The sequence below is a fragment of the Hippopotamus amphibius genome, chromosome 3 (genome assembly GCF_030028045.1).
Source record: "Hippopotamus amphibius kiboko isolate mHipAmp2 chromosome 3, mHipAmp2.hap2, whole genome shotgun sequence".
Classification (NCBI taxonomy): Eukaryota; Metazoa; Chordata; class Mammalia; order Artiodactyla; family Hippopotamidae; genus Hippopotamus; species Hippopotamus amphibius.
Window position 1 is genome coordinate 110,561,635 of NC_080188.1, and position 22,454 is coordinate 110,584,088.

At 36.1% G+C, this 22,454-nt stretch overlaps 2 protein-coding genes and 1 pseudogene across 2 annotated transcripts; all 3 read right to left on the reverse strand.

The window, feature by feature from the left end:
• Positions 1-407: 407 nt before the first annotated feature.
• LOC130849814 (olfactory receptor 5W2-like) lies at positions 408-1,343 on the reverse strand. The gene has a single exon (XM_057728995.1). It carries the CDS (start codon positions 1,341-1,343, stop codon positions 408-410), a length of 936 nt encoding a protein of 311 aa, XP_057584978.1.
• Positions 1,344-15,568: 14,225 nt separating this feature from the next.
• LOC130849943 (olfactory receptor 5W2-like) lies at positions 15,569-16,492 on the reverse strand (annotated as a pseudogene).
• A 4,814-nt stretch (positions 16,493-21,306) lies between these two features.
• LOC130847895 (olfactory receptor 5I1-like) lies at positions 21,307-22,251 on the reverse strand. The gene is given in 1 exon segment (XM_057725604.1): positions 21,307-22,251. A coding segment is annotated over 1 exon segment (945 nt).
• Between the last annotated feature and the right edge of the window lie 203 nt (positions 22,252-22,454).

The following is a 22,454-nucleotide window of genomic DNA, read 5'->3' on the forward strand; positions in this document are numbered from 1 at the left end:
AGTTAATTAATGCTTGTTATTAACACTAACTTATATTCATTAGTACAGAAAACAGTATGTGCCATAGAATATAAAAAATTCTGAAATGTCTCCCAGTAAATACACAATAAATCTTCAGGTAACTAAAATATTTTATAAATGAAAGAATGAACCAGTTAAATTTGCCCAAATTGGAAAACTCCAGAAAGCTTTCAACAAAGATGAAGTGCTATACATAGATTCTTGATACAATGTGAAGCATGCTGTACTTGAGAACAGTAACATTTCTAAAGTTTGGGGTTTATAACAAATGTTCATTTATTAATTTTAAGTATTTGAGACTATTATTTCTCTTGTATCAAACAATGTAATTTTAAAAATACAAAAATGAAAAAGTGTGTATGTTTGTCTCTGTGAAATATAAACACTTAACACCATCTTTTAAGTTTCAATCTTTTCAGGGCCTGTTTCACATCTTTGTTCTTTAGGCTATAAATCAGGGGATTTAGCATGGGAATCACAAGGGTGTAAAACAATGAGGTCATCTTGTCTTGATCTAGAGAGTAGGAAGAGCTTGGCCGGAAATACATAAAGAGTATAGTTCCCTGGAAAATTGCCACAGCAGCTAGGTGGGAGGTGCAGGTGGAGAAAGCTTTGAACCTCCCCTCAGCAGAATGGATCTTCAACACTGATAGAATAATATAACAATAAGAAACAAGGACTCCTGAAATGGTACTCAGTTCAATAAAACCAAAAACAATGAATAATGCCAACTCATTGACCTGGATATCAGAGCAGGAAAGGAGGAAAAGTGGAGGTAAATCACAGAAGAAATGGTTAATCTCATTTGACCTGCAGAAGCACAAGCGGAATGCTAATGTCGTGTGTATCAAAGCATCTGCTATTCCCATCAGGTAAACCCCAGCCATGAGCAGGGAGCACACTCTGCTGGACATGCTGACTGCATAGAGCAAGGGGGTGCTGATGGCCTTGTACCGATCATAGGCCATCACTGCCAGCAGTAGACACTCAGAATCTGCAAAGGTACAGAAGATCAGGAATTGCAGAGCACAGCCATAGAAGGGGATTGATCTGTTCTTGGCAAATAGATCCACTAGCATCTTGGGTCCAATTGCTGTGGAATAGCAGAGGTCACAGAAGGAGAGGTGACTGAGAAAGAAGTACATGGGTGTGTGCAGCTGGGGATCTGTTCTAATCAGGGTTATCATTCCAAGATTCACCAGAAGATTAATGAGATAAACAGGTAGAAACATGGTAAATAGGGTCACTTTTTTCTTGGTATTCTCAGTAAATCCCAAGAAAATGAATTCGGTCAAGGATGAGCAATTCCCTGTATCCATCATTTTTTGTTATTATGTAAACTTTTAAAAAATGATCAAGAAAATGACACATGCATGTGTAACACTTCTGCACATCTGCAAAATATCATAAGGTAAAATATGATTTCTTCCTGTAATTCTCATTTTATACTCAAAAAATTATCCAATCATGCACCTACTCTTTAAAGAGACATAATTTTCTATTACCAAATAACAAAAATTACCTGGAATAGACAGTTGAGAAGTGAACCAAATCTAAACGTCAGTTGTATGTTACTTTCTACAAGCTTATCTCTGAGCCTTATTTTTCATCTCAGGAAATACATTTGGTTGAATTTACCGCTCTTCTTTTCCACGTTAGAGATACTGAGCTTTAAGACACAGGACTTTTCATCTTCTACTCTTAAAGATATTCACAGGGATACAAAAGCAATTACAATGTTAAAGTTTCTCAAAAATATGATTGGTTTAAAATTATTTGTATTAATTCCTGAAAACATGAGCATGCCACTGGCTAATGATAATGGTAATTATGTTACCAGCTGTGATTTATGTTGTGTTCAGTAGTTAGTGAGACACGACCTAAGAATCAGCACCCTTTTTTCCAGACATTTATTATCGCTTTGCAACAATACTCATTAACTCTTTGCAGAATGGTTGCTGTCAAATCATGAGTCTCTCAACCGGTGGAAGAAAAGAGCTAAAAGGAATTGAAAACAACAGAACAACACATACATAAGCATCTCTTTGGATTTTATTTGGGCTTTAATATTATAAAATGACATCGAGGTGAGGGACAATAAGCTCTTCCAAGAAATACACGTACTGTCCCTTGTGTATGTGTATATTTATGTGTCATGAGTTTGATGTGTATATGTTTTTGATGTATATGAGAGTAGAATGTAAGCAATGGACTTTTTCCTTAGAGCTAAGTAAAAATGTTATATTGTTTACATGAAGAGGAATTTGCGCATTTTTATTTTTACTGTGGTACTTACATTATTTTTTAAACAAAATAAAACAAAGCTTCAAGTCATGTATATACTTATCCAATGATAAAAGGAGTAGTTTTCCTGTGAGTCAACATCCAAATAAAATAATGAAAAAGATATACTGTGCATATTAAGAAGTTCAGACAGATTCTTCCCAACCGGAGAAATAAATATCATTTCCAGCAATTAAAGGCAGTGTTTATTTACTGAATAAGTAGGCATAAACATTTCATTTACAAATACCTTTTGCTCTTTCTCAAAATGTTAAGTATTTTCTGCTATATTCTTCATGTTAGGACTTGGAAACCTACCTGAGAGGAGCAGGTCTTGGGTAGCTGAGCAATAAGCAGATGGCTTTTTATTTTACCAGTTACGTTGGGACTTAAATCTCTGAAGCCACTACCCCTAGGCTTTGATATTATGCAAATGATTTATTAATAATGTTTCTGCTTCTGTGTTTTCCCCTGTGAATTCAGAAACAGCTTAGCAAACACTGAGCTTTTATGCTTCACTATTGTCACCACATTGATCTGTGGTAGGAAGGAAACTACAAATTGTATTCATGGTGTGTTTCACAGTTACCCAGAGACTATATCGTGCTTTTCTAGTAAAAGAGAAAACTTAATGACACTCAAAACTTCCCCCTTAAACTACCAACTCCTTTTGAATATTCATTGTGTTTTTGAAACATTCTCCTTCCTACCTCATTTAGGAACATATTACTCTTTGATCCTATTTTCTTTTTTATTGAAATATAATATGTATACCATGAAATTCATCCTTTTAATGTATACAGTTCCTCGGGATTTAGCATATTTTCACGGTTTTTCATCTATCACCTTTATCTACTCCAGCACATTTTCATCGTTCCAATAAGAAACCCATACCTCTTACCTGTCAGTTCCCTTTCCCCTTCCTCCTAGCCCCTAGCAACCACTACTTCTATGTGGTTTCCTATTCTGGACATCTCATATACACAGAATCTTGCAGTATGTGTTTTTTTGCTTGAATTTTTTATGCGTTTTTTTGTTTTTGTCTTCCTGCCTGGATTCTTTCCTTGAGGAAGAAGAGTGTTTCCAAGGTTCATCCATGTTGCTCCAGGTCAGAATTTTATTTCATCCTATGGCACAATAATATTTCATTTTATGGACAGAATAGATGGAACACATTGTGTTGATCCATTATTCAGTTGGATGAACATTGGGTTGTTTCTACTCTTTATTTAAAATGAAAATGATGTAGTAACATTCCTTTAGATTCTACCTTTCAAGGCAGCCTTCATCACCAAACGTTGTCTTATTCCCATCCTCCAACTACATATCATCCAGGGGCATTTCATTGACTTTGTGACTCTCTCACATTCCCTAAATAATGCACTGTTTTCTGAATTATGTTTATTTTATTCATATGAGAATATTTCCATCACATTTAAGGCCTCAGGAATAAAATCATTTTTTTTCCTTTTATTTCCTAAATTTTCTGGTACAATGATTTGAAAAGGTAATGTTTTCTAAATATTTATTACTAAGTGTTTCTGGCTACCAAAGTAGAGATTTAGGTACCAAGAATAAGAATATACCTGCTTTTGGGATTTTTCTAATAATATAGCTCATAGGTGCAAAGATGATTCATTTAAAAATTTTATATGGATGACGATTTTTCTAAATCAGCAAGTTCCATTTTTTCTTAAGATAATGTTTCCTACTATCCATATTAGTTCTATGCAAAATTGAAAAACAACAGAAGTTTCAGTTTTATGTCCTCCCAAAATCTTACCTAACAGACAACAATGGAATTTTCCACACTCCTTGAACTTTGCTCTACCACCTCGGTATCTGGTGTGCTTGGACTACTTCCCAATGTCCCAGAACTAATCCTCCTTTCACAATGGTCTGAATGATTAAAATGTCAGTCACTCTTCCTCTACATGTGTGCTATTCAAGTACTGCTTTGCTCAGGGGCTTTTTAAGTAAATGCACAACAAAAATAAAAGGAGACTACACAACCTGCCACTGTGGAAAACAGTATGGAGGGTTCTCAAAAAAGTAAATATGGAACTACCATATGAACCAGCAATTCTACTCCTGGGTTTATATCAAAAAAAAAAAAGAAATGCTAATTCAAAAAGATGTATGCACCCCAGTGTTCATAGCAGCATTATTTGCAATTGCTGAGACATGGATGCAAGCTAAGTGTACACAAATAGATAAATGGATAAAGAAGATGTGGTATATATTTACAATGGAATACTACTCAGCCATACAAAAGAAGGAATTTTGCTGTTTGCAACCCCATGGGTGGACTCGGAGGGTATTTGCTAAGTGAAATGTCAGGCAGAGAAAGATAAATACTGTGTGGTATTGCTTATATGTGGAAGCTAAAAAAATACAACAAACTAGTGAATATTACATGAAAGAAGCAGTCACACATAAGGAGGACAAACTAGTGATTACTAGTGGGGAGGAAGTGAGGGGCAAGATAAGGGTGAGGCAGTGGAAGGTAAAACTATGAGGTACAAAATAGGCTCAAGGATGTATTGTACAACATGGGGAATATAGCCAGTATTTTGTAATAACTGTAAATGGAAAATAAGCTTTAAAATTTCATAAAAAATAAATATTAGTAAAAAGACAAAAAAGAACAGACTGCACATATTCTCACAGATATAATTACAGTATCAAAAGCTATTACTAAATATATCTGGAAATAGGAATTACAGAGTTCTACAATGGGCTAATGATAGTTTGGGAAGATTAAAGAGAGCTGTACACTTTTCACACATTTTCCTCAGAGCTACAGTGCCTATTTATCCTCCCTTTGAGTTTTTGCATATTTTAACTGTTTTGACCAACAGAAATTGGCAGAAATATTGTAAGTTACTTGTTAGTCTTATCTTTAAGAAGACAGGATGTGAAAGCCATGATCTACGATGTAGGAAGTTCAACTAATCATCTGAATGACCATGTGATAGGTCCTGAGGTCACATGGAGTGGGAAGGGGAGAATCTGAGCCCATTTCTCAGCCATGCTCATCCTGTGCCAGACGTGAGAGACCTTACAACCTAGCCCATCCTTCCACTGCCTACTTCATGTGACCTCAGGCAACATGAGAAGGAGAAAAATAACAAGTCAGCGATCATCATTTTAAGTCATAAAATACTCTTCATGTGCAAGAAATACCTGGAACAGTGTGGGTAAATATAATCAGAGAGAAACTATACTGTATTTAGGAGCAGTTATTGTTACTTTTCTGTATATGTATAACTAAGTAAAGAAAATACTTGAAAGCCATTTATCTATATATCTTGTCCCCCAAATATATGGAGCTCTCATTAATTATAGGAAAACAAACGTTAATAACAATTGGGCAAAGGAATTGAACAGATACTCTCATCAAGAATATGTATAAACAGCAGTTGATGTGTAAGAATTTTCACAGCAACCTTAGTTATTAGGGAAAGGACAATAAAAGTGACAATATCTGTTAAGTGGGCTAAAATTAAAAATCCTGCTCATATCTAATTTCCTGTTTCATCTGAATCTTAATATAGGATTTAATGAGGCACAGATTTTCTTCTTATTTGTTTGGTTTACTTTTCTGTTTTTCATTTGCTTGTTTCCTGTTTTTTTCCTACCTTCTTTTTTTTAATAAAACTAGGTAACTCCTCAAGCTAAATTTCATGTAACTAGTACATTTTTAATTTTGTGAAAATGATTTCTAGGGACAATTTTTGATGCCTTTTTATATGTCATAGCCATTCTTGGTGTGATCAACCCAATACTAAAATACCAAATGCATTTCCCTGGATATATTATTGAGGCAAAGCTCAAAGCACATAAACAATTGCTAATAATTTTCCACCAGTTAAAATCAAAAACCTGACACACTGATACAGTAGAGTTTCACCACCATTATTTAATTTTCTGATACAGACTGGGAGCCTGTAGCATTGTCCTTAGTCACCAATTTTTTTTTTTGGGGGGGGTACACCAAGTTCAATCATCTGTTTTTATACACATATCCCCGTATTCCCTCCCTGCCTTGACTCTCCCCCTCTCGAGTCCCCCCGCACCCTCCCCGCCCCAGTCCTCTAAGGCATCTTCCATCCTCGAGTTGGACTCCCTTTGTTATACAACAACTTCCCACTGACTATCTGTTTTACAGTTGGTAGTATATATATGTCTGTACTATTCTCTCGCTTCGTCTCAGTTTCCCCTTCACCCCCCGCCCCCTTCCATACCTCGAGTTCTCCACTCCATTCTCTGTATCTGCGTACTTGTACTTGTCACTGAGTTAATCAGTACCATTTTTAGATTCTGTATATGTGAGTTAGCATACAATATTTGTCTTTCTCTTTCTGACTTACTTCACTCTGTATGACAGACTGTAGTTCTACCCACCTCATTACATATAGCTCCATCTCATCCCTTTTTATAGCTGAGTAATATTCCATTGTGTATATATGCCACATCTTCTGTATCCATTCATCTCTTGATGGGCATTTAGGTGGCTTCCATGTCCTGGCTATTGTAAATAATGCTGCAATAAACATTATGGTACAAGTTTCTTTTGGGATTATGGTTTTCTTTGGGTATATGCCCAGGAGTGGGATTACTGGATCATATGGTAGTTCTATTTGTAGTTTTCTAAGGAACCTCCAAATCATTTTCCATAGTGGCTGTACCAACTTACAGTCCCACCAACAGTGCAGGAGAGTTCCCTTTTCTCCACACCCTCTCCAACATTTGTTGTTTCCAGATTTTGTGATGATGGCCATTCTGATTGGTGTGAGGTGATACCTCATTGTGGCTTTGACTTGCATTTCTCTGATGATGAGTGATGTTGAGCATCTTTTCATGTGTTTGTTGGCCATCTGTATGTCTTCTTTGGAGAAATGTCTGTTTAGTCTTCTGCTTATTTGTGGATTGGGTTATTTGCTTTTTTGGTATGAAGCTGCATGAGCTGCTTGTATATTTTGGAGGTTAATCCTTTGTCCGTTGTTTCATAGGCAATTATTTTTTCCCATTCTGAGGGTTGCCTTTTAGTGTTGTTTATGGTTTCTTTCACTGTGCAAAAGCTTTTAAGTTTCATGAGGTCCCATTTGTTTATTCTTGATTTTATTTCCTTGATTCTAGGAGGTGGGTCAAAAAGGATCTTGCTTTGATGGATATCATAGAGTGTTCTGCCTATGTTTTCCTCTAGGAGTTTTATCGTGTCTGGCCTTACATGTAGGTCTTGAATCCATTTGGAGTTTATTTTTGTGTATGGTGTTAGTAAGTGTTCTAATGTCATTCTTTTACATGTAGCTGTCCAATTTTCCCAGCACCACTTATGGAAGAGGCTGTCTTTTTTCCATTGTATACTCGTGCCTCCTTTGTCAAAGATAAGGTGCCCATATGTGTTTGGGCTTACTTCTGAGTTCTCTATTCTAGTCCATTGATCTTCCTTTCTATGCTTGTACCAGTACCATACTGTCTTGATCACTAGGGCCTTGTAGTATAGTTTGAAGTCAGGAAGCCTGATTCCACCAACTCCATTTTTCCTTCTCAAGATTGCTTTGGCTATTCGGGGTCTTTTGTGTTTCCATACAAATCGTAAGATTTCTTGCTCTAGTTCTGTGAAAAATGCCATTGGTCATTTGATCGGGATTGCATTGAATCTGTAACTTGCTTTGGGTAGTACAGTCATTTTCACGATGTTGATTCTTCCAATCCAGGAACATGGTATGTCCCTCCATCTGTTTGTGTCGTCTTTGATTTCTTTCATCAATGTCTTAAAGTTTTCTGTATACAGATCTTTTGCCTCCTTAGGCAGGTTTATTCCTAGGTATTTTATTCTTTTGTTTGCAATGGTGAGTGGGAGAGTTTCCTTAATTTCTCTTTCTGCCCTTCTGTTGTTAGTGTATAGGAATGCAAGAGATTGCTGTGCATTAATTTTGTATCCTGCTACTTTATTAAACTCATCAATTAGTGCTAGCAGTCTTTTGGTAGAGTCTTTAGGGTTTTCTATATATAATATCATGACATCTGCAAAGAGTGACGATTTTACTTCTTCTTTTCCAATTTGGATTCCTTTTATTTCATTTTCTTCTCTGATTGCTGTGGCTAACACTTCCAAAACTATGTTGAATAACAGTGGTGAGAGTGGACACCCTTGTCTTGTTCCTGTTCTTAGAGGGAATTCTTTCAGTTTTTCCCCATTGAGAACGATGTTGGCTTTTGGTTTTTCATATATGGCTTTTATTATGTTGAGGTAATTTCCTTCTATGCCCATTTTCTGGAGAACTTTTATCATAAATGGATGTTGAACTTTGTCAAAAGCTTTTTCTGCATCTATTGAGATGATCATATGGTTTTTATCCTTCAATTTGTTGATGTGATGTATCACGTTGATTGATTTGCATATATTGAAGAATCCTTGCATCCCAGGGATAAACCCCACTTGATCATGGTGTATGATTTTTTTTAACGTTCTGTTGAATTCTGTTAGCTAGTATTTTGTTGAGGATTTTTGCATCTATATTCATCAGTGATATTGGTCTGTAGTTTTCTTTTTTTGTGGCATCTTTGCCTGGTTTTGGTATCAGGCTGATGGTAGCCTCATAGAATGAGTTTGGGAGTGCTCCACCTTCTGCAATATTTTGGAAGAGTTTGAGCAGGATAGGTGTTAACTCTTCTTGAAATGTTTGATAGAATTCGCCCGTGAACCCATCTGGTCCTGGGCTTTTGTGTGTTGGGAGATTTTTAATCACTGCCTCCATTTCCATACTTGTGATTGGTCTGTTCATAGTTTCTATTTCTTCCTGGTTCAGTCTTGGAAGGCTGTATTTTTCTAAGAATGTATCCATTTCTTCCAGGTTATCCAATTGATTGACATATAGTTGCTTGTAGTAGTCTCTCATGATGTTTTGTATTTCTGAGGTGTCCATTGTTACTTCTCCTTTTTCATTTCTAATTCTGTTGATTTACATCTTCTCCCTTTTTTTCTTGATGAGTCTGGCTAATGGTTGATCAATTTTGTTAATCTTCTCAAAGAACCAGCTTTTAGTTTTATTGATCTTTGCCATGGTTTCCTTCCTTTCTTTTTCATTTATTTCTGCTCTGATCTTTATGATTTCTTTCCTTCTGCTCCCTTTGGGGTTTCTTTGTTCTTCTTTTTCTAGTTGTTTTAGGTGTAAGGTTAGGTTGTTTATTTGATCATTTTCTTGTTTCTTAACGTAGGACTGTATTGCTATAAACTTCCCTCTGAGAACTGCTTTTGCTGCGTCCCATAGGTTTTGGGTTGTTTTGTTTTCATTGTCATTTGTTTCTAGATATTTTTTGATTTCCTCTTTGATTTCTTTAGTGATTCCTTGGTTGTTTAGGAGTGAATTGTTTAGCGTCCATGTGTTTGTATTTTTTGCAGTTTTTTTCCTGTAATTGATATCTAGTCTCATGGCGTTGTGGTCTGAGAAGATGCTTGATATGATTTCAATTTTCTTGAATTTGCCGATGTTTGATTTGTGATGCAAGATGTGATCTATCCTGGAAAATGTTCCATGTGCACTTGAGAAGAAAGTGTAGTCTGTCGTTTTTGGGTGGAATGTCCTATAAATATCAATTAAGTCAAGATGGTCTAATGTGTCATTTAAAGCTTGTGTGTCTTTACTGATTTTCTGTTTGGATGATCTGTCCATTGATGTAAGTGGGGTGTTCAAGTCGCCCACTATTATTGTGTTCCTGTCGATGTCCCCTTTTATAGCTGTTAGCATTTGCCTTATGTATTGAGGTGCTCCTATATTGCAGGCATAGATATTGACCATTGTGCTATGTTCTTCTTGAATGGATCCCTTGATCATTATGGAGTGTCCTTCCTTGTCTCTTTTAATAGTCTTTACTTTCAAGTCTAATTTGTCTGATATGAGTATTGCTACTCCAGCTTTCTTTGGACTTCCATTTGCATGGAATATCTTTTTCCATCCCTTCACTTTCAGTCTATATGTATCCCTTGGTCTGAAGTGGGTTTCTTGTAGGCAGCATATAGAATGGTCTTGTTTTTGTATCCATTCAGCCAGTCTGCGTCTTTTGGTTGGAGCATTTAATCCATTTACATTTAAAGTGATTATTGACATGTGTGTTCCAATTCCCATTTTCTCAATTGTTTTGGGTTTGTTTTTTGTAGGTATTTTCCTCTTCTTGTGTGTCCTACTTAGAGAAGTTCCTTTAGCACTTGTTGTAAGGCTGGTTTGGTGGTGCTGAGTTCTCTTAACTTTTGCTTGTCTGGAAAGCTTTTGATTTCTCCCTCAAATCTGAATGAGATTCTTGCTGGGTAGAGTTTTCTTGGCTGTAGGTTTCTCTCTTTCAGGACTTTCAGTATATCCTGCCATTCCCTTCTGGCCTGCAGATTTTTTGTAGAAAGGTCAGCTGTTATCCTGATGGGTTTTCCCTTATATGTTGTTTGTTGCTTTTCTCTTGCTGCTTTTAATATTTTTTCTTTGTGTTGAATTGTCGTTAGTTTGATTAATATGTGTCTTGGTGTATTTCTCCTTGGGTTTATTCTGCATGGGACTCTCTGTGCTTCTTGGACTTGGTGAATTATTTCCTTTCCCATGTTGGGGAAGTTTTCCACTATAACCTCTTCAAAGATTTTCTCAGACCCTTTCTGGTTTTCTTCTTTTTCTGGGATGCCTATAATTCGAATGTTGGTACGCTTAATGTTATCACTGATGTCTCTGAGACTGTCTTCTATTCTTTTTATTCTTTTTTCTTTTTCCTGCTCTGTGGTGTTTATTTCCCCCATTCAATCTTCCAACTCACTTATTCATTCTTCTGCCTCAGTCATTCTGCTGGTTATAGCATGTAGAGTATTTTTAATTTCAGTTATTTTGTTATCCATTGCTGTTTGTTTTTCTGAGTTCTTATGTACTGTTTCTTTTACTTTATTTTGTTATTGAGATTTTGTATCATTTTTACTATCATGACTTTAAATTCTTTTTCAGGCATTTTTCCTATTTGCTCCTCATTTATTTGGTCTTGTGGGTTTTTTTTCCTGCTCCTTTGCCTGCATGGTGTTTCTTTGTTTCCTCATGGTTGTCCACACTTTTAGGGTTGCTTGTCCTGGCGATAGAGCTGTTTATAGAAGACTGTCCAAGCCTCCCACTAATGTCCAAGTATTGGATTAAACGAATATTAAGTCTAGGAAACACATACATGTATAAGACACACAATTACTGAATCTGTTAGGACATAAGGCTCTAGAAAGACCAGACAGAACCCCCGTGTGCTATCAGATATTCAAGGAGAAACCCAACAGAAATTGACAACTGAAGCAGAACAAATCAGAGACAAAAGCAAAAGCAAACAAACAAACAAATAACACCTTACACATACAACCATTATTCCAGGGAGATTTTGTAAGCTAGGGTCAAATATAGAAAAGAGCCAGAGTACCACCAGAGAGAATGGAGATTCTCAGAATGAAATTAGACAATTATGCTAAGAACTAAGATAAAGACAAAAGCCTAATATTAAATACCAAGGCAGTGCGTCATCTGGAGAATAGAGCAAGGAGTCTGAGCAGACCGATAGTGTTGCTTATAAGTATGTTAAGATAAAATAAACTTAAAAAGGCTGGAAGAAAGGGCAACAGAAGAGTGTAATGTGGTTGGAAATATGCAAATAAAAAGAAAGGAATAGAAATGTATAAAATATAGGGATGAAAGGAAAGTTTGAGAGATATATTGTCCGTACTACCAAAAACTTAGCTAGATATAGAAGTATATAAAAAGGCAAAAAAAAAAAAAAGAATAAAAAATACCATTAAAAAATTATGTTATAAAACTTGTAGATCCCTTAGGGCTAAGATCGTATTTAATAAATCAAAAAAAAAAAAAAAAAGAGAGAGAGAGAACGAAAAACAAAAAATCCAGAACTGATCCCAGAATGGACCAGTTCAATAGGTATTGATACTACTATTTCTGTTTCCTTAGCGTCTCAGCTGTAAGTGTCCTCCTTTCCTTGGGTTTTTTTGCGTTATTCTGTGACCAGCAGAGGTTCCTTTATTGTTTGTCTGTAAGCGTTGGTGTGTGGGGAGGGAGAGGGTACAATAGTGGCTCCTTCTCCTGGGAGTGAGTGAACAGTGGCGCACTGTTGTTTCAGTCGGGCTTGGAGGTGCCTGTTGCAGAGGGACGCTGGTGGCTCAGGCATAAACAGAAAGTCTTAGAGTTGGGCCTCTCTTGGCGTTTTTTTTTTGTTGTTGCTGTTGTTGTTGTTGTTGTTGTTTTTTTCTCTTGGCAGCCTCCCTGCTGCTGGCCTTGCAAGGGGTTTTAATCCAGCCCCGCCCGAGTGCCTGAGGGTGCTTGTTATCCCTGAGCCCCTTAGGTGGCCCATGGGCATCTCTCCACTGGCTGTTGCAGAGGCACCAAAAGAGAGAGAGAGGCTATGCACGTGGCTCCTCCCCCGCCCCGCCCGTGAGCCTGCAACCTCCAGCCGCCATCATGGCCGGGCAGCTCTCAGGGACGGGCACTCCTCTCCGCGGACCTCCTCCGTCCTGTCCTCTCGGTCCGTCACCCTACCGGCAACAATGTTTCTCACCCTGAACCAGCTCTCCGGTTCCCACAGTCCCTGCTCCCAGACCCTCCATTCAGCCGTGGATCGACGTCTAGGTCCGGGAATGTTGAGCTGCGCTGCGGAGCCTCCGTATGTTTCTCACTCCCTCCCGTATAGTCACCAATTTTTGATGCCTTTCCAAGTTAACTTTTCTCCAAGGTGCTTTTTTGTCTTCTAGGATTCAAAAATCCCTTGGGCTCCATTTTACTCAACCAGAAACCAGTTTTTGCTTCTTAATAATATTTCTCCTTAAAACCATGAAGACAAACATCCCTTTGCTCTACCCCCACCCAACAATTTAAACTTGAGTTTGGGTAGCTACATCATTATTGTAAATTGTATAATCTAAAATATCTCTCAATGGGATTTGTGTTTTCATTAAAAATGGAGATCTTAAATATTTGAAAAACATCTTAAAGAGAAATTCATTCCTCACAAATAAGCAACAGAAAAAAAATCTGTTTTTAGGGTTTTCCTGGTGGCCCTGGTGACACTAAAACAATTCAGTGTGGGCAAATGTTTACCCAGAAAATTACCTTCTTCAGAACATAGTTCTAGGTAGGCTTTTATCCACCATGAGATCTTTTCCTAACATGTCATACCATCTCATAAATGCCACCCTGAATAATAGAAGGATTTCTTAGGCTCCAGTTACATTGTAAAATATTTTCATGTAAGGAAACTTTAAATTGCAGCTAGAAAACCTAATACATCTAGTGGATTTTAGCCTTTACAATCTTAATAGACAGATAAGTATGCCCTTAATTCTTACATGGTTTTTCAGTATATGGCAAAATTCACACTTTCTCAACAAACAGATTCAGTGCTTTAGGCTTCAGTAAACAAGAACAAAGCAGATGAAATAGTCAAATATCAAGAATGTATAGCACTTTACTGCTAGTGTAATTAATATGCATGTCTTTATAAGCCCATTATTTTACTATCCATACCACTTTATGTACTTTCCAAATCTGTTGTATATATGCATATACTATATATATAATATATAATATATTTATATATACATATAAAATATACATATATATGGTAAATACCACACCCTCTGTTAATTTTGTGTTACTGAGATACAATTATCACTCAAAAAATGTTATTTGGTGTTTTAAATTTATTATGTTTTAAAAAAATTTTCCCATTGTTTCTCAGACAACACACAGGGCATTAGATAACAGATATGGAATGCTCAGTACTTTAGCAAAGAATGCTCACAAGCAGGGTGATATAAAATAATGATTTAAGTAGATGGTTATTTGCAAACCACAAAGAGAAAAAGAGGGGGGCTCAACCAGAGCTGAGAATGGGGAAGTATGGAAGGAGATTATCTTGGAGGAAGTGACAGAAGGGTAAATATTTGATAGTGAAAGCACAATGATGTCATTTACCAGCACCCTTTCCATTGCTCTTTGTAACCTAAACTTTGGGCTTCTTCTCCTCTTTTTTCCAGCTTTACTGAGGTAAAATTGACAAACAACATGTATAAGGTATCCAACGTGATTAGTTGATATAGGTATACATTGTGAAATGATTACCACAATAAGGTCAGTTAACACATTTATCACTAGTGTTACCACTTTTAGTGTGTTTATACTAAGAACAGTTAAACTCTACTCACTTAGCAAATTTCAAGTACCCAATACAGCATTGTTAAATAGTTACCATATACATTAGATGCCCAGAACTTTTTCATGAAAAAACAGGAAGTTTGTACACTTTGATCAACATTTCCCATTTCCTCCACCTTCCAGACCCTGGAAACCACCAATCTAATCTCTACTTCTCTGAGTTTGAGTTTTTCAGGTTCAACATATATGTGAGACCACAGAGAACTTATGTTTCTCTGTCTGACTTATTTCCCTTAGCAGAATGCCCCCACAGTTCTTCCATGTTCTGGCAAACATGATTTCTTCAGTGCTAAAAAACACGAGCTTGTCCATCTCAAGAACTGTCTAAAGGGAGGGAGTACAGGGATGTGTGTATGGAAACAGATGATTGAACCTGGTGTACCCCCCCAAAAAAAAATTAAAAAATTAAAAAAAAAAAGAACTGTCTAAATTGTCAGATTCTCTGTCTACTATCTTTTCATCTCAAATCTGAATCATATTTAAATCTGAGACTGAATATTTCTGTCTAAAGTTACAGTAGCTTTAGACATTTTGCTTTGGATTTCTAGCCCTCCATTTTTTTTTTTTCTTTCATGATGATTTTGAGGCTTCTTATGAATTATTTGACAGTGTAGTTAATCAGTGCTTGCTATTAGCTCTAGCTTATATTCATTAGTATACAAAGTATAGTAAGTACCATAGAATGATAAAGAACCTAAATACTCAAAGGTCTCTCAGTAAACACAGAACAAATTTTAGTGTAATTGAAATAATGTTTGAATGAAAGAATGAACAATAAAACTTGGCAAAATTACAAAACTCTGGAAAGTTTTCAGCAAAGAGGAGATGTCATATATACACTAGACATATAATGAAGCAGGGTCTGTTTTGGAACTGCAGTATTTCTAAAGATTGGACTTTATAACAAATGTTCACTTACTAACAAAGTATTTGAGACAACTTTGTTTCTCTTGGATCATGAATACAATTTTACAAAAACAACAAACACTATGTGTGTGTGTGTCTGTATAATATACACATTTAAAATCACCTTAATTTTTCAGTTTTTTCAGGGCCTGTTTCACATCTTTGTTCCTCAGGCTATAAATCAGGGGGTTTAACATGGGAACCACAAGGGTGTAAAACAATGTCATCTTGTCTTGATCTAGAGAGTAAGAAGAACTCTGCCTGAAATACATTAAAAGTACAGTTCCTTGGAAAATTGCCACAGCAGTTAGGTGGGAGGTGCAGGTGGAGAAAGCTTTGAATCTACCCCCAGGGGAGTGGATCTTCAAGACTGACATAGTAATATAACAATAAGAAACAAGGACTCTGGAAATGGTACTCAGTTCAATAAAACCAAAAACAATGAATAATGCCAACTCATTGACCTGGATATCGGATCAGGAAAGGAGGAAAAGTGGAGGTAAATCACAGAAGAAATGGTTAACCGCATTTGACCCACAGATGCATAAGCGGAATGCTAACGTTGTGTGTATCAAAGCATCTGCCATTCCCATCAGGTAAACCCCAGCCATGAGCAGGGAACACACTCTGCTGGACATGCTGACTGCATAGAGCAAGGGGTTGCTGATGGCCTTGTACCGATCATAGGCCATCACTGTCAGCAGTAGACACTCAGAATCTGCAAAGGTACAGAAGATCAGGAATTGCAGAGCACAGACATCGAAGGGGATTGACCTGTTCTTGACAAATAGGTCCACCAGCATCTTGGGTCCAATTGCTGTGGAATAGCAGAGGTCACAGAAGGAGAGGTGACTGAAGAAGAAGTACATGGGTGTGTGCAGCTGGGGATCCATTCTAATCAGGGTTATCATTCCAAGATTCGCCAGAAGATTAATGAGATAAACCAGCAGAAACATGGTAAATAGGGTCACTTTTTTCTTGGTGTTCTCAGTAAATCCCAAGAATATGAATTCAGTCAAGGACAAGCAACTCCCTCTATCCATCCTTTCTTTTTCTTATGTAAACTTTTGAGAAAGTGAGCAAGAAAATGACATGTGCATGTGTAACACTTCTGCGCATCTGCAAAATATCATAAAGCAGAAAATGATTTCTTTCTGCAATAGTCTTTTTATACTCAAAAAATGATCCAGTCAGCCACCCACTCTTCCAAAGGTATAGCTATATATTGGCCAGTAACAAAAATTACCTGGAATAGACAGTTGAGAAACTGAACCAAATCTAAGTGTCATTTGTGTGGTGTGTTACTTTCTGCAAGCTTGTCTCTGAGCCTTACTTTCTTTATCTCAGGGAATACATTTGGACATATTTCCCTCTCTTTTCCTCTTGAAAATAATGTGGAAGAGACACCATATGTAAGACATAGGACTAAGTATTTTCTATGCTTGAAAATATTCACTTGGGTACAGAAAGCAATTATAATTCTAACGTTTCTCAAAAATGTGATTGGTTTAAACTTATTTGTATTAGTTCCAGAAACAATGGGCATATTATGGACTAATAATACTAAAAAAAATAATTGTGTTTCTTGTTTTGGTTTATGTTGTGTTCAGTATTTAGTGAGCCATTAAATAAGTATTATTGACCACTTCTCTAGAAGTGTATTTTTGTTTTGTCACAATACTCATTTTTTTGTGGAAATTGTATGGTGCCAAAGGATGAACCTTTTGACTCTTTGAAGGAAAATGCTAAAAAGAAGTTAAAACACCCTTATTTAACATACGCATTTACATATCTTTGGATTTTAAAAGGACTTTTATATTATAAAATGCAAATGGGATGAGTGAGAATACACACTTCTGAAATATATAGGCTTATCTCCCTTGTGTGTGTGTGTCTTGTGTTTGCTTTCGTGTATGTCTCTGTTGATATATAATATTTGGAATGTGAGTGATGGATATATTTTTGGACTTAAGCAAATAAGGCATATGGTTCACATGAAGTTCAATTTTTCTACATGTTGTTATTTGTAACAAGGAACCTCAATTACTTTTGAAATGAAACAGCACAAACCCTTAAACTTATGTTAATATTTACCCAGTGATAAAAGGAGTAAAGGCTTTTCAGTACATCTAGATTAGAATAAATATTTAAATGTTATCTCATGGATACTAATAACTTCAGTCTGAGTGTTTCAGTACTGAGAAGAAAATACCATTTGTGGCCATCAAATTGCAGTGTTTGTTACATTGAGTAAGCAGGCATAAGTGATTCATTTTTAAATCTCTCATTTTTTTCTGAAAAGGTAAGATTTGTTCCTGTCCTCTATTACTTAATTTTGGAGACTCAGGAACCTACCAGAGGTGAGGAAGTTTCAGGTAGCTGAACAATAGGTAGATAGCATTTTATTTTACGGCTACAGTTGGGATTTAAATCTCTGAAGCTCCTGCCCTTATGGTTTGTTGTTTTTCAAACATGTCATTAATTATATTTCTAGTTCAATATATTCCCCCATGATTACAGAGACGTTAGCAAAGCCCTGAGCTTTCATGGTTCACTGTTGTAACTAATATGATCTATGTTAAGGAGAAGATAAAAACTTATTTTTATGATGATTCACAGTTACCACCTTCTGAAACTCAAATACCACCTTCTGAAACTCAAATAGAACCCTATTTAATCATTTCCAACTGTTTCCTACTGTTCATTTTGTTTCTTGTGTTTTTGAAACATCTTCCTTTATCAAAACCATATTTATGATTATTATTGACTTTCAATGGTGTTATTTTTTTGAAAATTAAACATATATATACACACACACTGAAATTCACCATTTGAACATGTACACTTTTTTTTTTTTTTTTTTTTTTTTAGTATATTTTCAAGGTTGTAGAGCCATCATGACTCTCTAAATCTGGAACATTTTTCATCACTCCAATAAGGGACCCATACCTATTATTGATTGCTCCTGTTTCTCCCCTCCCACAGCCCCTGGTGACCACTTGTCTACATTCTGATTGCATGTGCTGCCTATTCCAGACGTCTCATATAAGCAAAACTGTACAGCAGGTGTATCTGTGTGTGTCATCATTCTTTCACTCAGCATAATGTTTTCAAGGTTCATCCATGTTGTCGCATGTGTCGATTTTGTTATTCTATAGCTGAAAAATATTTCATTTATGGATATATTTTGTTGATCTGTTCATCAGTTTGATGAACATTGGGTTGTTTCTGCTTTTTTGGTATGATGGATAATGATGCTATAATCATTCTTGTTTCAAGGCCACTCTCATCACGAAACATTGTCTTATTCCCATCTTCCAGCCACATGTTATCCAGGGGCATTTCACTGACTTATGACTCTACCACATTCCCTATACTTAGCACACTCTTTCTTGAATTATGTTTATTTTATTCATAAAGGAATCTCTCTAATACATTTAAGGCTTTGAGACTATCAGTTTCTATTTTTGGTATTCCCTGAGGTCCCTCGTACAAGGAATTGCAAATTGTTGCTAAAGATTTATTTAAGGCTACTGGAAATAGAGGGTAATGGAAAAAGAACAGAACAGGAGGATTTCTTTTTTCCCAGTCATATAGCTAATATATGCAAGGTTGTTTCATTTAAAATTTTTGGCATGGATACTTCTTTTTTCTAAAAAATGAGAGTTCTGTTTTTTTTTCCTAAAAATAATTTTCACTTGCTATTATCCATATTAGTTCTCTGCAAAATTGAGAAGTAGTGAGTTTCACTTTCATATTCTTTCTATATCCTTGCCAAGTGATAGCAATAAATTTTCCATGCTTCTTGAGTCGTGGTAGTATCTGCTTTGATTCGACTACTTCCAAAGGTCCCAGAGCTAACCCTGCTTTCACAATGAACTGCTGTCTGTCACTTTCCTTTCTGTATCTGTGCTGCTCAAGTACTGCTCATTCAGTGGATTTGCTAAGTACATGCACAGCAAAAAATAGAAGATCACACACACAAATTCACAAATTTTCTTAAAATGTTAAAAGCTATTCATAAAAAAATCTGGAATATGTAATTTAGAGTTTATACCAGGCTGATGATATTTTGAGCAGATTCAAGATGGCAGTGCTTTTTTTTAAACATATTTTCCATGGATACTGCCTATTTATTTTCCCTTTGAATTTTTGCTGTTCTTTAACTGTTATAACTAAAGAAATTGGTAGAAATATTGCATGTCAACAATGAGTATAGCCTTCACAAAAACAGCTTCTGAATGCTGTGAACTGGAAGGTAAGAATTCCAACTTATCTTCTGGATAAAGCTTGTGACAGGCTATGAGACTGCACGGAGAGAAAAATGGAACCAGTTCAGTCAACCTTTCTAGCTGTTCTTATCCTGGTACCATTATACAGACCATACAGCATAACCCACCATCTCGTTGAATACTGTCTGACCTCAGTCGACATGAGGGATAATAGAATAAAGCCCAGTAGTCATTATTTAAACAGTGTCATTTGGGGATAGAGTTTATATAGCAAAAGATAACTGAAGCAATATGAAAAGAGTATAATTAGAAAGAAAAGTTTTTCACTAACCATTTATTATTACTATTACATAATGTTTATGAAATCATTATTACTATTATGTACTATTATATAATATAGATAGATGTTAGATAAACTGAAAAAAATTTGCAAACCACATATGTGACAAAGAATTTGTACAAATAATATACAAATAATTCCCACAAATAATAAAAACACAATAAAAAGGGGAAAATTTGAAAAGATACCTCACCAAAAAAGATATATAAATGACAATTAAATGATAATATAATAAATAATAAAGATGATAATAATAAACAGGAAAAACAACCGTTATGGAAATATATTTTGCAATTAAATATGTCCTCTAAGTTCAGTCTTCAAGTGTATGTTCTCTGTGTGGTGCTCTTCAATGTCATGTCAGTCGATCTGCCCATTAAGACACAGGTTATATGTTAGGTAGCTGATTTTGCTCCTGAGGTACCAGAGAAGGAGGTTCCACACTTTCAGTAATACTTTGATGCATAAAAAATAAAAGATAGGAAGGAAAACAAATACTTTGCCTTGCAATTAACCTGTATTCTTCAAGTTGCTACTTAGAAAAAGTTTCCAAATTACTTTGGAGTAGATTGGATATAGAAGGTTCTCGACATGTTATTAAGCTACACTTAAGAAAATGCATTTGATTTTGTATTATGGCTTTCATAACATCCCTGCCCCTCACCATGTTAGTGCACTATATGTATTTTAATTAATTAAATAAATAAATATACGTATTTAAGATCTATCAACTGTTTAAAATAGTTCAGGCACTATTCTCAGCATTTAGTCAGTTAAATATGAAACAATCAATTATGTAGGTACTATAGTACCTACATAATTCTTCCCATTTTACAGATAAGTTAACTGAAGCAGAGAAAAATTAACTTGTTCAAAGTGCAACTGAAGTAGCTGGACAAGAGCTGGCATATGAATCAAAGAATCTGGCTTCCTCCCTAATCCAGTAATTTTGTAAATGCAGCCTTGTAAATGAGATATTCTGCATCCCCCCCGCCCCCCGCCCACGTCTCTGAGGTATATACTATATCCCTTAAGAGAACCTAAGGCAACCCATTCTATCATTAACTCTAAGCTCCTAATGGTTGGACAGTGGTCCAACTATTATTTTGTAGCAACTTTGAAACTTTTGTTTTCTTATATCTTGGGGCTATGAAATGCTCTTGTCTGTGTGAAAAACAAGGGCTTCATAAATTCCCTGTGTAAGAAGTTGTGTACAGGCTGATGAGGTTGTTGCAGGTTCCTAGCTAGAGTTTGTAATGGGGAATTTAGATGAATCTTGGAACTTTCTATCTCAAGAGGAATTTATCTTTGATCTTAAGAGTTTTTTAGCAGCGTCTTCTACATTTTTGTTTCTCAAACTATAAATCAAGGGATTCAGCACTGGGATGATAATGGTGTAGAATACTGAGATGATTTTATCAGTGTTGGGAGGATACAGGTAGCTGGGTCATGAGTAAATGAAGAGAAGTGTCCCCTGGTAGATGGCCACGGAAGTCAGGTGAGAGGCACACGTAGAGAAGGTTTTCTTTCTGCCGCTGGAAGAGCGGATCTTTACGACTGAGAGAAGAATGAAAAAATAGGAGATGAAGATGATGATGAAACAGATAATTTCCACTGAGCTGCCATAGGTGGAGAGAAGCCACTCATTAATTGACGTGTCTGTGCAGGATAACTTAAGCAGGGGAGGGAGGTCACAGAAAACATGATTAATGATATTTTTATCACAGTATTTCAGAATAAATGCAAAGGATGTGTGAACCAGGGAGCTCATGTTACCTCCAAAGTATGACAAGACAATCAACCATACACAGGTGCCCCGAGACATCACAATCGTGTACAGTAAAGGGTTACAGATGGCGACATAGCGATCATACGCCATGGCCGCCAACATAAAGGATTCGGTATCTGCAAAGGCACAGAAAAGATAAAACTGCAGCGCACAACCTTGATAGGAAATTGATTTGTTCTCAGAGAGGAAATTGATCAGCATTTTGGGAACAATGACGGAAGAATAACAAAGGTCTGCAAAGGATAGGTTACTAAGGAAAAAGTACATGGGGGTTTGAAGATGCGGATCAACCCTGATTAACACCATCAGGCCAATGTTCCCCATTAAAATCATACAGTACAAAGTCAGAAACAGAGGAAACAGGACAACCTGCAGTTCAGGGCGAGTTGGAAACCCTAACAGGATAAACTCAGTCACCAAGGTATAGTTTCCATCTATAAACTCCATGTTCTGTGTTGTTTCCTTTTTATGAGAATTCTAACATCCTAAAATGTTATATTGATGGAAAGAAAAAAAATTAGACATAATTATAAGGTTATTTTCTTATTTCAACAAGCAAGCAAGCAGTCAAAGAAAGAATCCCAGACCAAACTTCCTTTCAAATATAAACTCTGAGAAATATATATCAGAATTTAGTAGCTATGTCTCAC

Excerpts from the sequence above, each read along its gene's own strand:
- LOC130849814 (XM_057728995.1), bottom strand. The coding sequence starts at position 1,343 with ATGATGGATACAGGGAATTGCTCATCCTTGACCGAATTCATTTTCTTG.